Raw genomic sequence first — 16,771 nt, 5'->3', positions numbered from 1 at the left:
GCCTTGGCTTATGAGTTCCTCTGACGTGAAGTCGAGCTGAGACTCGAAACTGGCAAGCCTCCTGCTCAACGACGTCCAACATCGCTTCCCGACGAGTGGGAGCTGTCACCCGACGCAAGTGATGCGCGGGGGGGTTGTGGTCCCAATCTTGCATTTGACGCCCCGATCGGGCCACCTTGAAGATGAACCACTTCTCGGTCGCCGTAATACCTTAAGACGATTATGTGCACATAATCGGCGAGTGGTAGCTATCACCCGACGCAGGTAAAGCGCGGGGGGTTGAGGTTCACCTCCTGCGTGCATCAAATGATGGCAACGCAAGGAGGGCACAGTCCCAGGTCCGGGTCTGAGGGTCACCCACCGTCAAGCATGACGTGGGGAGAGGGGGGAGGAAGGTCACCGCTGTGATATTATCTGCGGAGTGGTTCTGCGTCTGAATCAATTATCTGTCAGCTTCTGTGTGATAGTCAAAGGGCCGCGGGATGTAATTACCTCTTGCTTCGCGTGGAGAATGACAAGTGTTGTTTGATAAGGTGAGGTGCATCGAACTGGGCCTCCAGGGTGAGGTAAGGGAGCGTTATGGCATGGTGCGATGTGCTTTGCTGGTCAAGGATTTACCGACTGAAGTAACGGAAGTGACTTGGGGAAAGATAGTTTGTTTGTTTGTAGAAAGGTGAAGGCTGCAAGTTCAGCTCTGATAAGAAGGGGGTAACTTCTGACACTCTTGCGAGGATTCTTTGTTGATGGAGCCATATGCTTCTCATCGTGCTTTGTGTTTGGAAGAAATGGGCAATAAAATTCGCCAAGTTGAGCAATGTGCTATCAACCTTTAAGGCAAAGTACGTGGGATGGGAGCCTGTGGCAGGGGCAAGGAAGATGAGGAAATGAAGAGAGGTTTCGTTGGTCAAAGCGAGTCTTTTGCTCGTGACATGAGTGGAGGTATTGGTGGCTCTAGTGCAAAGGGAATTTTCTTGCAAGAGTTTGTTTGTTTCTATGATGCTTGTTAGTTTGGAAGACAAAGACGCGCAGTGATGTCGAGTTTGTTGTCAACTGTTTGTAGGATTGGGAGGTAACGACGAATATGAGATTTGTACTTACGTGGGGGGCTCACATGGCCGCTATGTATGAGAGTGTGGTGGAGTTGACGTTTGATGTGTCTCTAGTGGGAGAAGATGGTGTTTTGTAAATAGTAGCTTTCTGGTCGAGCGCTTGATATACGCAGGGGACGAAGGGAGGGGGTAGATGTGAAAGGCAGCGTGCTTCAAGGCATGAGAGTGGTGAGATCGGCTATGAAGGTAAAGAGAAGTCATCAAGACGCGTTTGGTTCTGGTACTTCATTGTATCTGGAGAAGGGATTGCCTAACGCATGAAGAGGGAGAAGCGAGAGGTGGAGGAAGAGAGGAAGGAAGAGGAGAGGAGATGAGGGGGAGGGGGAATTTCATCTCCGATACTCGCACTCCTCAGTTTTGTGGGAGCTGCAAATGGAAGGAAGGTGTGGGAAGATGATAGAAGAGGCTAGGCAGTAACTTGCTCATAGACAACGCGTTGCTAGGGGAAATCAGGAGTGTCTCATCCGGCCAGAGAGAGGCGGGAACTCGGTCTTTTCTGATGCGGTTTTGAAGATATGAAGATTCAGACACGAGGAATGAAAATCAAACGAAAAAGTGCATCTATTCATGAATATGCATTAAAAAAAGAAGCCATGCTGAAAGTGACTTTGGGGTTGGGGGTGGATGTCTAAGGAGGATGACGGGACGCTACAGGGAGCTCACACAGAATTATGGGACCACGACAGGGGGAGAGGGGCAAGGCACACACTCTTGGACCAACCAGAGTGAGCCCTAACTTGCCGAGCTCACCCCACGGATCTCACCAAGACATCCATGGGTAGCTCGACTTCCAGGTTTTGGGAGCTTCCCTTCCACCCATTTCACTCACTCATTATTTTCTCCTCCTCCTCCTCCTCCTCTCCTCACACACCTTCACACATCTTCTCCATCTTCTCCAACTTCACTACGTCTTCAGCCATGCCTCGTATCAAAGCTCCCTCAAACCTCCCTGAGCTTGTCAAATCCACATTCACAAAGGCTCGCTCCGAGGGTGATTTGCATTATTTCCCCACTCAAGTCGCCATCCTCAATGTTGATTCCATCCCCGTAAGTGTCATCCTATCTTTGCTCACGAGATGAATGAGCATCGTAACCCCAGAGGATCACTGCTAACACAAAAACCAGTTCCAACTCCGCTTCTCGCCTTCTTTGGCAAACAAACCAAAGGCGCCGCCAAAGGACCTCACCAAACCCCAAAAGCCCTTTGACCCTTTTGAGAACCCATCTCCCGCTCTCAAGGTCACAGATCTTGGGCCCTCCCACTATCTCGTGCTAAACAAGTTTGCTGTTGTTCCCGAGCACTTCATTCTTGCCACGACAGAGTTCAAAGCCCAAACTCATGTCCTCGAAGAGTCTGACCTCGAGGCCACACTCGCCTGTATTGAGGCATATGAAGCTGCCAGAAGAACCCAAGCAGAGCAAGGCCACCGCGATGGCACACTCGGCGGCGGTGATGGCCTCTTTGCCTTTTTCAACTGCGGTGACCACTCCGGTGCAAGCCAACCTCATCGTCACATCCAACTCCTCCCCATCTCCAGAATGAAAGATGGCTTCGAGGCTGACACTCCTTGGTCTGTCCTCGCCGATCAACTCAAAGCCAAGATCGCTCCGTTTGCTACATTTGCCGAAGACATCAAGCTTGGCATGTCTGGAGCAGACTTGCACTCAACTTATCTCCGACTCTACCGCAAAGCCTGTCGGGCCGTTGCTCTCTACACCAAAGACCCCCTCCACACTGAAGAAGCACCCGCTGAGGGTCCCACAAGAATCAGTTACAACATGGCCATGACCAAAGACACACTTGTTGTCTGCCCCCGCCTGGCAGAGGGCGTCAAGCTCCAAAGCCAGGACGGTGACATACTTGGTACCGTCTCTCTCAACGGCACCCTTCTTGCCGGTACAGCACTGGTCAAGAACGAGTTGGAGTGGGAAGCTCTCAAGAAAGATCCCGAGACGCTACGCAACGTCCTACAAGATATCGGAGTGCCAACCACATTGGATAATGGCGGAACACTTCGCTTGTAGTTTTCTACAAGCCCGCAGCCTACAAATCCTCACGGGTTAAGGTGTGCGCTGTCAGCTTCTGCTGTCAGCTATCCCTACTCAAAACAGCACTTCTCAAAAGGTCCTAAGAAGAGGAACCTTTCCATTCGGGCCAGTCATCCACAGAGCCCATCTGCTGGCGGTCCAGGCAAGCCCGGACTGTACCTACACATCATTGTGGCGGTGGCCGATACGGCGGAGAACGCGAGAGCCGACGCACCGGCAGCAACATGGAACCCATCGGAGGCCCCACGAGCTCTGGTAGCGCTTCGAGCGGACATGCCTGACTGGACTGATCACTCCCGACTTTCGGGCTCCCACAGAGTGAACTCTGATGGTGATCACTCCCGACTTTCGGACTCCCACAGAATCGACCCTGACGACAGTGGAAGAATCGCCTGCTAAGAAGAAGATGGAAGACTGACCGGGTCTGGAGCCTGCAAAGCTGTACAGAGGGACACGCAGTGGAAAGGCTGCCGAGGAGCTTGGCATTCGCCTTGCGGAACTGCATGATTTCCTTGTCACCCTTGAGGGCAACGCTTTCATGACCCAGCTTTCTGGGATGTCTGCTCCCCAGCAAATCTGGGTTGTGAGCTAGATGTGTTATTTGCAGTTGAGACCTGTGGCTGAGAGCTTATAATCACCACACAGAACCTGGTGCACCACTGCACGGGAGCCGACATCAAATTCGACCAAGACAAACCAGCCCACTAACCAGCCTCCACAACCAGCTCCCCAGCAAATCTCTTCTAGGGACGACCAATCCCGGGGGCGGTCTCCTTGGGGATGAAGAAACCCAGGAGCTGCCTCTTGGGGGGCTGGTTAAGCAGCACGCGGTGGAAGTCTGCAAGATCAGGTACTGGTCAATGGTGGGGATGACTATGAAGAGCTAGAGGGGGGCCACAGAGGAGAACTATAGCGATACTATGGAAGGGTACCCGTCCACTACCTAACCGCCATGTCTCCTCCCACCGTCAACGGGTCCTGGACGGAACCCTTCCATCTGTGTGGCCCCCCCAAAGCTCTTGCAAAGCTTGGGGGGTTGATGAGTTGGTGGAGATGGAGGTGATTATGGGGAGGGAGCAAGGAGGGGAAGCCGCCCAAACGACAATACCGGCATTACTGAAGGGGCTCTGTCAACCCATTCGAAAAATACAAAACGCCAAAGACAGAGCCCTTTCAGGGCGGCGACCCCTCAAGCTCCCTACATTCAATTGGGTTGGGGGGACGTCAGTGACGGGGAGGGAGGCACAAGGAGCGGAGGACTGGTCAAAATGAGAACAGCGATACTGGAGGGGACTCCGTCAACATGGTTCAACAAGTCAATGACGGAGCCCCTTCGACCTCCAGTCCCCGCAACCCTCCCCGTCGGACATCAAGAGGTAATGGGGAGGAACAAAACTCTGTCCAACAGACAAGTGCGAACCACTCTCGAAATCGCCAACCAGATCGTGGAGTCGATGCATACTATCGTCAGGCGATACTACTTTGAGAGAAAAGAGGGCCTCAAGGTCAAGAGGAGGACGCAGCACGCCGCTTCTACCATTCCAGTGTCCGCGGCGAGAGGTTACCTCCCGCTGCTCAGGTTTCAGGCCTAGCCAGGAGGCCTTTGCATCAATAAGCAGCGCGAGTACGCTGCCATTCGGGATGCTGGCATGTCCAAACCTTTCAAGCATGCTGCAATCGCCCTCAAGTACAACTTGGACCTCCAAGACGATATATTCGGTGCCCCCCAAATCGGCAGTGATGTAAGTATTTTCTGCTTCTCATTGTCAATTAGTTAACTAACATCTGACTCTCAGGGCCAAATGGGCTCCCTTCTGGATGCACTACTGCGAAACGAACGAGATCCCTACCTCCCAAGTACGCCGAGTATGGGCGCGTCGCCAACGTCCGCCTAAACATCAACAAGATGGCGACGCGTCCAACGCAACAGCAACAAAAAGTTTGGACTTGCGTCGTCTTCATCGTCTTTGCGAACCTCGGTCCCCGCCAGGGTATCACACAACTGGCTATAAGGAGATCTCGATTCCCACCCGTCGGACATGAGTCTCCCTCTGTCGGTTGATAGCGATGGAGTGAGTCTGCGTTATGAAGAGCAAGGCAAAGGGCTCCATCAAGACGCTCAACGAAAATCAAATGATGGAGCCCTTTCGAATGGACGGGCCCAGAAAGTGGTGAGAAGGTCGAGGGGTTGACAGGTTGTCGGGATGAGGACGATTACGAAGAACAAGAGGGGAAGCTGGGTAAATGTGGACAGTGAGAAGTTGTGAGGGATGAGGACGATTACGAAGAACAAGTGGAGGGACAGACTGTCAGGGATGAGGACGATTACGGAGAACAAGAGGACGAGGCTGAGGAGAACGATAGTGATACTATGGAGGAAGATATCATTCGGACTTGCTTGGTGGACAAAGAGCGACAAACACAAACTATCTAAACACTTCACTCTTGATCTAGAGCATTCAAGTAAAACTGCTTCTACCATCCATGCTTTGATTCACAGCCCAGTTTTTGTTATCCCGTGTTTCTCGCGATGACCATGCTTCCATGCTGCCTCCATCCGGGTGAAGCATGCGCCCGATAGCGTTCGACTTACCAATTGACTACAGTTTGGGCAAGACTTGTTAGTAAAACTCCTCAATGATATCTAGTTCAGCCCTCCAGGATGTTGAGTCACAGTTCAAGGCATTTTGTGCTAACAAGTCACATCGAGATATCAGATGAGGCATAGCAAATCACTAAAGACGTTTGTTGTCGGGAACCGGTCCCACACCATTACAGGGCCATTATTCTTCATTAAACCGCCGCCAGGAAACTAAAAAAAACTGTTTACTGGCCCCTGGTGCTGGCCTTCAGCCGGGCGATGTCACCCCGACTTCGGCCGTCGTACTTGGCCGCGATGGCCTGGGCCGAGAAGGGATGGGAGGCCCCGCCCCTGACCATCTCCTCCTCCACGCGACGCCAGAAGCCGGGGGACCCAATGTCCATTATCCCGAGGACCCTGGTCACGGACTGCTTCATGATTAAAACCTGTTGAACCGTGTTAGTCCAATGTCTTGCATGGGGTAGAAGGAGGGGGCAACTTACGTCTCTGGTGGTCCAGCGCGGGGTGCGAGGACGATCAGCGGCGGGCTTCTTCATGCGGTCCCAGCCGCGGAGGGTGCTGAGGGAGGTGCTGAGCTCCCCGAGGTTCTTGATGTCGGCGTACGAGACGTCGTGGAGGCGGAGGAGCCGCACGAAGGCTCGCTTCTCCTCTCGGCTGACGGGCAGCGGCATGAGTCTCTGGATGAGGGCGGGGGAGGTGATCTCATACTCGGCGAGCACCTCGAGGATCTTCTGTGCCCGGGCCTGGGCCGGCAAGACTCTGCTGAGGCCGCCCAGCGAGCCTCCCACTTCAGCAGCAGGAGACTTCTGGGCCGCACCTGCAGCAGGAGACTTTCTGCTGGCACCCACCCACTCTCCCAGTGCAGCAGGAGACTTTCTAGCGGCGACCGCTGACACTCCCACTACAGCAGCAGGGGACTTTCCGTTGGCTCTCACCCAGTCTCCCACTGCAGCAGGAGACTTTCGGCTGGACGAGACAGGAGAGGAAGACATTGTCTCTTGGTGGTGGCCGGGGGTGGAGGAGAGGGGAGGTGATGGTAACTGGGTGCTGTCGGAAGAATCTGTGCAAGGTTAGTCCTGAGCACTGAAGATACAGGTCAAACAAAGGGAATAAAACATACAGGAGGAGCAGCAAGCACAGCTGCTGTTTGAAGGGAGGCTTGGAGGTGGCAGACGCGAGAGGTAGTTGTGTGTATAAAAGGGTAACGGCTCCGCTTTGATGGGAGCGGGCTGGTCTTTGGCAAGTCAGCAAAAGGTCAAGTTGGAGTGAAGTGAGATGAAAGACTAGACATACCTTGGTAGAGACTGCGGTAGATGTTGGGGGTGGAGAGGATGGGCGGAGGCAGATTCGGGGGTGGGTGGTGTAAAAAGCAGTCTTGTTCAAGTTAGATCAGAACTGCAAAGACCTGCAGGATGGGAAAGAGGAATCATACCTGGGCAGCTGTAATCACTGGAGAGACTTGATGGAGGTGGACTCGGGAGGAAGTTGTTTGTGAAGTTATCTTGTCCAAGTCAGCACATGCGATGCTAAGGCAAGATGGAGCAAGGGGAAGAAGCATACCTGAGTAGCCAAGGCTACTAGTTTGACTCGAGGTGAAGCTGGAAGCGCAGTGACAAGGCTCGGAAGAAAAAAAAGGTTGTTGGCACAGAGGCAGAGACTGAGACTGAGATGTGAAGTGATGAAGAGGAAGGAAAGAAGAGTAGAAGCCAGGCCAAGTTGTGGCATTAAATAGAGGAGCCAGAGGGCCCTCGTCCTCGAACTTGACCGTTTCCATTGTTCCTATTGCTCTGCAAGTGCTCAATAGAGATTCAGACGTAATGTATTGCTGCTATCGTCACAGACAATAGCCCTCAGTGGAGTCACCAGCCACTCTGCGTTGCTAGTGGCCCCAGACAGGTGCGAATTATGACGACAGGACCAATGAGGGACTGAGAAGATGGACGACAATAGTAGAAGAGGCCAAGGCAGCAGTGCACGGGGTCAAGGGACAATAGTAGAAGCGAGAAGGGAAGCAGTGGACAATGGGATATCGATGCAGGAGCAGACTTGATGGATTCTCGAAAGTCAAAGGAGGGAAATGAGCTTCTGATATAGACAAGCAGATCAGTGCACAAGCTCAGCAGCACCAAGGTAAGAACAGTATCACAACCCCCCCCCCCCCCCCTGACCTAACGACACTGGAGGATGTAGAAGACCCAAAAGGGAAGAGTACGTGCACCTAGACCTGCGAACTTGCCTCCGCACGGGGAGCTTCACTGCCCCCCGAAGTACCTTGTAGGTCAGGCCCTGCGGTCCTGTGCATACATATATACATACATACATCGCTGGCAGGGGTGTGTTGAGCTGCAGCTGAGATCTGGACCCTAGTGGGATCTTGGAGCTAGTGACGTCTGCAGGCGGGGACAGGGGTAGGTAGCCCGGGTACGTCGACCCGCTTGTAGGAGCGGGACTTTGCAGTGTTTGTAGTTGTCGTGATGTCAAGGGGAGGAGAGAGACTGGGAGAGGGGAGAGAGGAGATGTGGCGGTTTATGGGTATTGGATGTGATGTGAGATGTGATCTGTTGCTTGATATGCTGCATGTTGCATAGTAGAATCTTGTAAATCTTGATAAACCATGGACATCTCATGGCCGTAACTTAGGTGGAGATGCCGGGATAATGGTCGAAGGTACAACTGTCAGGCTGTGAGGAGTGCCAGATTACAGTATCGTACGGCGAGGTGCCTCTTGACACTATGGATGTAATCTATCACTGCATAATTGACTTGTCAATAGCACAAAGGGTGAATCACAGGTATTGCAGAAGACGGAGGTAGTGACACTTGCAAGCTATCCGGAATGGCGGTGATTAAGTAAAAGACGTCTTGGGAGAGATGTCAAGATATCAGAATACCGCCAGCTCAACTCCGTGGTAGTACAGTAACAAAGTAGTACAAAGCCCAGAAACACCAAAGGCAAAGATCACCAAGACAAACAAACCTCCGTACCTAGATCTGTAGTGACTAGGCTCGATGTAACGTCTTTAGTGGTTTATGGAATAGGTTAGTGCTCACGCCGCAATCCAGGAACCAGAAAACACCAACCTTCCCCACCCAAACCGAATTTGGATGGCTCTCAAAGCATACGCAGACGCAGACGCAGCAGCTTCATCTTGTATGGGAACACCAATGCAGACACTTCGCAAGAGAAGCATCATTCCACCATCAACGACCTTATTAGCTCTTTATCCTGCTTCGTACTATCCGCACGCGTACCTGCAGGCAGCCTGTCTGGTCGATTTCGCAAGTGAAAATCAAACAAGTCAGTCACTCTGCGACTTGCGGTACCCAGCATAGCACTTGAGCATCCAGACCACCGGGAATCATATTCCGCTATGCAAAGTCCTCGCAATCTTTACGTCTTCATTATTATCTTCTCTCATCATAGTATGCATCTGCTAATTTCTTTGTGGAGGGCACCCCCGTTGAGCTCTGCTCAAGCAAACGAACCAACAAACCACCACCTTCGAAACCCGTTTTCCGCTCCCGTCAGCTGTCTCCTCCTCCTCACTCTCATTTCATTTTCCTCCGCCTTGAAAAAAGTTCTCATCGTTTGAGATAGAGGAGAAAAGAAACGTTTCTTCTTTTCGAAACTACCAAAGGCCGCTTTTCCTCGTCAGGACGGAACTGCATACCAGCTATCCAGACTTGTGTGGTTTCACGGCATTTGTCATGTAGCCGCGTGGAAACCCGCGTGGGAGGCGTCAAGGATCGGCGGTGTAGTAGAGGAGTGTCAGGAAGAGAAGTGAGACAGAAAACGGTCGTGGGGGGAGGGCGGGAGGGCGTGTTGGTAGCCATTGGCATGCGTGTGTGTGTGGCTCAAGCCATGTGACGAGACGCAACTTCATACCTGGCTTGAGCTTGGATCTTCGGGAACTACAGCGAACGGACCAGATGCAGATATCGATTTTGGGAAGTACGACGATCATAAGGAGAAAACGGGCGACTAGAGATGATGATCAAACTTGGTAATGTAATGCCGGCTTCGGGAAGACTCGACGTAGACGAGATTGGAGGAGAACTCAACGGGCTGACGGGTTACAGATTCTTGTTTGCAGAAGATCTAGTTTCCTTCCCAGGAGATGAACGCCACGGCAATGACGAAACTATGTCGCCATAACAATATAACATACTCCCGACCGAAGCCTCAAGACCAAGCTCGAAGATCCCCTTAGTTTGCCTTATCTCATCGGCTATCTCGAGGCCGCCATGCTGCACGAACCAGCTACATACATACATATACATATATACATACCTTACATGAGGCACCCGAGGACTTCTTACGTCTCCACACACGGCACGATAGACATGCATTGGTGAGAACGTCACGGGAAGGCTATCGCACGCTGACGCCGGTTCGACTGAAAGGAGTAAAGCTGGATTTTCCTTGATACTTCTGGCTTCTTCTTCTCTTGTTCTTCTTTTCTCGGGGAAACAATGCGAAAGGAGGGTTCCATATGCAAGGAGGATTCTCGGCAAATGCTGTCTGTCACTCACGTTTCTTTTTGCGGAGGTGGAATCCTTTCCGCAGACAGACAATTCGTCAATTACATGGAACCCTGTTTCTCGTACTTTTTGCTGGGAGGTACATACATACATTACGTGTAATCACTTGATCAAGAACGCGTGTATTATTCCGCAATGCATCGCATATAATACCTGCTGTGCATCCCCATCAAAACATCTCTGTACACATTGTTGCCGGCTTTCGGTCCCAGGGGCCGAGACAACGACCGTTGTGAGAGAAAAGTGCCAGAGCCGTTGGGAGGAAACAAGGCTTGCAGGGGTGTCTTCTTTTCTGAGCAAGTGGCTAGCTGGACTTGGATTGTCTTGCATTCTCAGCCCGTTTTTGTCTTGCGTGCATATCAGGATCTAACCGACACCCGGGGGCCGGGTCGATGGATAAAAGTTGAGATTTGAGATTTTACTTTTTAATATCTCCGAGAACAGGTCATATTCGATATGTATTATGCATGAAGCGAGCGAGCGTCATGCCATGTCATGGTCATGGTCATGGCCATTGGTACGAACGGCGCTTCCGGTTCGTTTCCCCGTTTGGTGGGCTTTTGAAGATCTACCTCGTGTTGATCTGAGATCCGATCAATGTTTCATTGCATTAGCCAGCCTCGTTTTCAGCGGGGACCATTTGTTACTGCTGTAGTTGTAGGTACGTGGGTATCTTGCTCGTTCAAACCACGTTGTAATGGTGTTGATGGACCGCGAATTGGCGTTGGCGATGGCTTCATCCCGTCTCTCCTCTGCAGTCGCTACAAACGTCCTCTCAACACGTGGGCCCCTGAACTAACCAACCCACGAACCATTTTGTTGCCCCCTCAAATCTCCTTTTATGTATCTCGTCGACGACAATTGGGCAACTGCATGTTTGTCCAAACCCACACGTTTTGCCCGAAAATGGCGTCAGCTACATGAAGGTGGCTTTGGTCTGCCTCCCTATTTCCTGCATGGCGTTTTCTTGCAACTTTGGCTCCAGAAACGGGAAGAGAGTAGAATATCCTTGGTTAGCAACGTCTAGGCATGGGCCGTACCGCTCACACCGTCTTTAAAAAAAGTCTTTAGCTTGAACCTGTGTCCTAAGGTGACTTTTAGGTTTGTTGGAGGGATATGATAGGTGCTCTACAGCGTGTGTGTGGCTGCTTAGTTTTAGTTCGCAGCTTGAGAAGCAAACATGCGAACATCATTAGCCTACTGCAAAACTTTGCATTGACAGTCCATACTTTGAAGGAGCACGGAGTACATGCTCCTAATTAGGGAATTGTCTCTTCCAAGGTACCCGACACTGTGGATGGCTTGAGGCACTGATAAGACTCGGCTGAGAGGTTTGTGTAATGGTGCAGGGTAGCCATTTGCACAACGAAGACTGACGGCAGTCACCAAGCCACATCACATACAGGGCATAAATCACACAAGAGAGACATATGAAGGAATTGATCAGCTTTGACATGTTTCTTTAAGTACCAAACAATCTCAAGCCCAGTGCAACGCGTGACCATTATCGTGCCCCTAAAACTCCGATCATGTCCATTCTAAATATGCGAGCCCAATCCAGGCCCCAAGGCAACAACACCAAATGACAAAGAGAACACCATGCATCTATGATCGTCCTTCTCTACACTCAATCTTCCCACTCCTCGTCTAGTTGGTCAATCAACCGGTTCTCGGCATCTCTATCCTGCTCTCTCCGACTCGGACTCGAGTGTACTTGTTGGTAGCCACGTCGAACGTTGAGTCGTCTCAGACAAGCCGTGAAGCAGCAAAAACAAAGTTCCTATAAAACCAAAAGAGAAAACCTCACCTGTCAGCCCCCGGGTTCTTTTATATATGAAAACAAAATGATAACGGGGAGCAACAAAACAAAAAACGAAAAACAAAAAAAGAAATAAAACTCAGGGAGAGTATCGCTCGGGCTTGGAGCCGGGGAGGGGACGACGCACGCAGATGAAGCTCCAGATTCCCGCCCATAAGCTGTAGTTGGGGAGTTGTCGCCAGCCGCGCGCATGGGTCACCGTTCGGTTGTAGAAGATGCCGCCGAGGAAGTACACCAGCACCGCGATCACCACGATGAGACCGAAGATGCTGCCGGGTCCGACGCTACCGGGCTTGTGCGGCTCTGCGTGGGCGCATGCGTGAGAGGATCGGACCTCGAAGAAATAGGCGCACTCGTCTGGGTCCGTGCCGACAAAGGAGACGCTGGCAGAGGTCGTGGTTGGGTCTCTGTCGCAGTGGAACGAAATGGTCGTCGACTTGCGTCTTCGCTTGTCCTTGGGCTTGGGTTCCTCCTCAGTGGGCTCCTCGGGTTCCGGAACGGGCGTGTAAGCCGTCACGTCCTCTTCGTCCTCGAGAGGCGTGTCGCGCTGGGCGGATCGTTCGTAGATAGGCATTGTCTTGTTGACGTCGGCGCCGCAGGGAGAGCCCCCTGTGTATTGGAGTACCAACTTGCGACCACGGCTCTGTAAGTCCATTGACTCGAAACTGCCTCTGTGTTAGCTGGCGCATTCCTTCTGGCGCAGTGCACCAAGTTGTGCATGTTCAAACCAACCCTATCGAGAAGACCTCGCCTCCCACCATGTAATAAGCGCTCACGTTCTGCCACAGAGGCGGCTCGACACCAACGACGTTTGTGACTGACTCCACGACAGGACCGCAGATGTTTAATGTGAAGTTCTTGCCGTAGTCGTAGCCCTTTGAGAAGTAGTCTTTCGTCACGGCGTACTTCTTTGTGTTCTCATCGGGCACGACAGCCATGTCTGGCCGTAGATCGAAGAAGCCGCCCATGCCGGTATGTGAAGTCGCTGTACATTGCGGGACTTGGATCGTGGTTGTTGGCTGCTCTGCGACTTGGGCGTTCGCGGAACCGAGTAACGATAAAACGAAGGGCAATGCTTGGAAGCGCATCGTGACGGACTCGATGGCTATCGATTCGAAACCGTATAAGAATGTCGGATCGATGGAGGATTGAAGCCGAGACGAATTGAATAGAATGGAACGGACGTCGGGACAGATCTACTGTCTGGTTGATCGGAGCTATATGATTGCGATAGAGCCTATCATCAAAAACAATGGTCACCAAGAAAGGGGCAGATAATAAATGGACAGTGGAGGTGAGTTAGCGGAATAACTTCACAGAGAAGACACAAACAATATAGTTTCAGGGCCGAGTTCGCGAGGGTTTTTGGCGATATGGAGATGGAGATGATGTATGTGAATCTCCCTGATTACGCGTTGTGGTCCCCTGGGGCCTGGGCTCCTGTTGCATCCCCAAAACCTCAAACTGTCTTTTCCACAAATAGTAAAACCCGCCCTTGTCTTCCGTGCCTGCCAGGCTCTTTAGGGGAGGAAAGAAAACTTAAAGACCTTAACCCTAAGCGATAAAAATATTTAGGTAAATTTAGCCTAAGCTTAGGGGACTTTTTGCTGAGTTAATTTTAACACCTTATATCAAGGTTCAGTGTTTTCTTGCACCCCCGGGGACTCTACACCCCTTGGCCGGAGAATTACAAGACACGCACACACATGGGGCTTGAGATCTGTGGCGGTATGTGTGGCTAATGATTGGCCCCTTTGTGAGAGGACACTCTCCAATATCGGGACAAGTATTTGTCCGGCAGCATCATGGACTTTCATGCATTGAAGCTTGAAGATGTACCGATTTCTTTGGACACAATAAGACAGTGTGTACTTTTGTCAAAAGTCACAAGATGACGAGTTGCGTATACCGTTCTCAAGTAAGAGATAAGAACTCTATTTCAATACTTCAGTCAGATATTTATTGCCGAACAAATCTATTGCCGACTTCCGTTGTGTTAGTGAAACGACCTCCAACATATCCAAGCTCTAATTCGTCAATTGACCTGACACAACTGCCATTCCCGAATACGCGAATACGACAGGGGGGACCAGCGGGTCCCGAAAAAGAATACACTACGCGTTGATTAGATTAAGCTAATTCTGTGTAATTTCGTCACGACTCCCGTAGAATCGCCTTGACTTTCTGTATCTTCTTGCAAAGAGTTGATCTTGTTTCGTTAGAACAAGAGGCCTCGTTGCTTGAGTAGATATCCTCAAGTTCCCGTGCTTAAAAAAACACTTGAGCCCCTGATCTGAGCTCGTCAAAACCTCAAACATGGCTGGCAAAAATAAACAGCCGGCTTCAGAGGAGCAACACGGCTACGAGTTCTTCGGCCCGTAAGTTTAAAGACATCTCCTTAGCCTCACTCTTGAAATCACAGCTCTAACAAAATTCTCAGTCCTGGCGCCTTTGTCATCTCGTTCTTCCTCCCCATCCTCGTATACGTCTTCAACTTCGTCTGCAACGACATCTCAGGCTGCCCCGCGCCATCTCTGCTTCACCCCAAGACCCTATCGCTCGATGCCTTGAAACACGAAGTCGGATGGCCCAGCAATGGCGTCGCTGGCCTGGTCAGCTGGAAGGGAACCGCCGCTGTGATTGGGTACAACGTCCTTTCGCTGATCCTCTACCGTGTTCTGCCTGCGGTTGAAGTTGAGGGCACCGAGTTGCGCTCTGGAGGAAAACTCAAGTACCGATTTAACAGTTCGTGAAAACCTGGGAGTGATGAGAGGGAAGACGTTTCTAACATGTTTCGCAGCTTTGTACTCTAGCACCTTCACTCTGGCCGTCCTTGCCGCTGGAACCGCTGCTCAGGGTGCCGAGTTTCCGGTCTGGACCTTCATGTCGGAGAACTTCATTCAGATCCTTTCCGCCAACATCATCTACTCCTACCTTGTGTCCACCTTCGTCTACGTTCGAAGCTTTAGCGTCAAGCCCGGAAATAAGGAGAACCGCGAGCTTGCTGCTGGAGGCCACTCTGGAAACATGCTGTACGATTGGTTCATCGGTCGTGAACTGAACCCCCGTATTTCGATCCCTCTCATCGGCGAGGTTGACATTAAGGAGTTTCTTGAGCTTCGACCTGGAATGATGGGCTGGATTATTATGAACTGCTCGTGGTGCGCCCAGCAGTATCGCAACTATGGCTTCGTGACCGATAGCTCTATCCTCATCACGGCTGTTCAGGCCCTGTATGTCTTCGACTCTTGGTGGAATGAGCCTGCGATCTTGACGACCATGGATATCACCACCGACGGCTTCGGTATGATGTTGGCCTTTGGCGATATTGTCTGGGTTCCATATGTCTACTCGCTGCAGACCCGATATCTCTCCGTTCACCCTGTCTCCCTCGGCCCTCTCGGCCTAGCCGGTATGTTGGGTCTCATCGGCCTTGGCTTCTACATCTTCCGCTCAGCCAACAACGAGAAGAACCGCTTCCGAACCAACCCCGACGACCCCAGAATCTCTCACCTCAAGTACATCCAGACCCAGAAGGGCAGCAAACTTCTCACGACAGGCTGGTGGGGAATCGCCCGTCACATCAACTACCTGGGCGATTGGATCCAGTCGTGGCCCTATTGTCTCCCTACCGGTCTCGCCGGCTACCAGATCCTCAGCGCCGGGACTCATGCCGAGGGCGCGTGGGTGATGCGAGACGGTCGAGAGGTTATCCAGGGCGAAGCTAAGGGATGGGGCATGCTCATCACCTACTTCTACATCCTGTACTTTGCTATCCTCCTCGTTCACCGCGAGAGACGTGACGATGACAAGTGCCACCGCAAGTACGGCAAGGACTGGGAGGAGTACCGCAAGATTGTTCGATACCGAATCATCCCTGGTATCTACTGATTTATGAATGGGGTTTCTTAGCTTGACTTCAGAATAATTAGACCGAGTACCACGACGCTTAGAGACGTTGGCGGTATGACGGCCCGGGGAGGGAAAAAGTGTATTCTATGGAGTCAATGATGGCATTGATTCATGTAATGGGCTAGGGGGTATCATGATGATCCTTGAAAGGATGAAATCGCATAGAGGGAGCTTACATACTTGCCTAGAAAGGCAGTAAGCTACCACAGAAAGCTACTTAATAATGATTTGACCGTTTAGAACAACGTGCGTCTGCATACCACCCAAGCTTGTGCTGCTGTGCCTTTGACTTACAACGTAGCATACCTATCACATCTTCCTGATCCAAGGAAAAGCGCCGATTCACGAAGCCAGCAGGGCACCCATCACCCTCGTAGACAGCTACGGAATAATAAAACTCTTGCTATTTCGCCAAGAATACAAAGATGATCACGGCTTGGAATCAAATGGATACGGCGTCTAGGCCCGACACTCCGCGGTGGTTCTTCGGACGCAGACGATCGCTGGGGTCGGGGTTAGTATTCTCTGGGATGCGGGGAAGAAAAGGAAAAAGAGGTTCCAAGGGGGGGCGGGGGAGCAAGGGCATCGTGGGGAATCTAGTGATGATGACGGGGAAATATGTCCCAAAAATCTGGTGTTGTTTCGGCAATTGATCGAGGGAAGAAAGATTTCACCGAAGAAAAGAAAACCCTCCGTAATTAACGTGCAAGGACTCATGCGTGAGTGAGGTGAGGGCAA

At 51.5% G+C, this 16,771-nt stretch overlaps 5 protein-coding genes across 5 annotated transcripts; 3 read left to right on the top strand and 2 right to left on the bottom strand.

The window, feature by feature from the left end:
• Nucleotides 1–2,027: 2,027 nt before the first annotated feature.
• Nucleotides 2,028–3,134, top strand: J7337_002260 (uncharacterized protein; the record flags this gene model as incomplete). Its single annotated transcript, XM_044819992.1, has 2 exons — nucleotides 2,028–2,156; nucleotides 2,235–3,134. 2 exons carry the CDS (start codon nucleotides 2,028–2,030, stop codon nucleotides 3,132–3,134), a joined length of 1,029 nt encoding a protein of 342 aa, XP_044684292.1.
• A 1,292-nt stretch (nucleotides 3,135–4,426) lies between these two features.
• J7337_002259 (uncharacterized protein) lies at nucleotides 4,427–5,053 on the top strand (the record flags this gene model as incomplete). Its single annotated transcript, XM_044819991.1, has 3 exons — nucleotides 4,427–4,718; nucleotides 4,755–4,900; nucleotides 4,955–5,053. The coding sequence occupies 3 exons, from the start codon at nucleotides 4,427–4,429 to the stop codon at nucleotides 5,051–5,053; spliced, it is 537 nt and encodes a 178-aa protein (XP_044684291.1).
• A 931-nt stretch (nucleotides 5,054–5,984) lies between these two features.
• Nucleotides 5,985–6,752, bottom strand: J7337_002258 (uncharacterized protein; the record flags this gene model as incomplete). Its single annotated transcript, XM_044819990.1, has 2 exons — nucleotides 5,985–6,185; nucleotides 6,243–6,752. 2 exons carry the CDS (start codon nucleotides 6,750–6,752, stop codon nucleotides 5,985–5,987), a joined length of 711 nt encoding a protein of 236 aa, XP_044684290.1.
• Nucleotides 6,753–12,200: 5,448 nt separating this feature from the next.
• J7337_002257 (uncharacterized protein) lies at nucleotides 12,201–13,089 on the bottom strand (the record flags this gene model as incomplete). Its single annotated transcript, XM_044819989.1, has 2 exons — nucleotides 12,201–12,786; nucleotides 12,854–13,089. 2 exons carry the CDS (start codon nucleotides 13,087–13,089, stop codon nucleotides 12,201–12,203), a joined length of 822 nt encoding a protein of 273 aa, XP_044684289.1.
• Nucleotides 13,090–14,437: 1,348 nt separating this feature from the next.
• On the top strand, nucleotides 14,438–16,012 carry J7337_002256 (Delta(14)-sterol reductase; the record flags this gene model as incomplete). The annotated part of the gene is made up of 3 exons (XM_044819988.1): nucleotides 14,438–14,499; nucleotides 14,562–14,866; nucleotides 14,922–16,012. 3 exons carry the CDS (start codon nucleotides 14,438–14,440, stop codon nucleotides 16,010–16,012), a joined length of 1,458 nt encoding a protein of 485 aa, XP_044684288.1.
• Nucleotides 16,013–16,771: the final 759 nt, after the last annotated feature.

The sequence above is a fragment of the Fusarium musae genome, chromosome 2 (genome assembly GCF_019915245.1).
Source record: "Fusarium musae strain F31 chromosome 2, whole genome shotgun sequence".
In the NCBI taxonomy this organism is placed as follows: domain Eukaryota; kingdom Fungi; phylum Ascomycota; class Sordariomycetes; order Hypocreales; family Nectriaceae; genus Fusarium; species Fusarium musae.
Note: the sequence above shows the minus strand (reverse complement) of the source record. Positions and strands in the feature narration are given on the sequence as shown.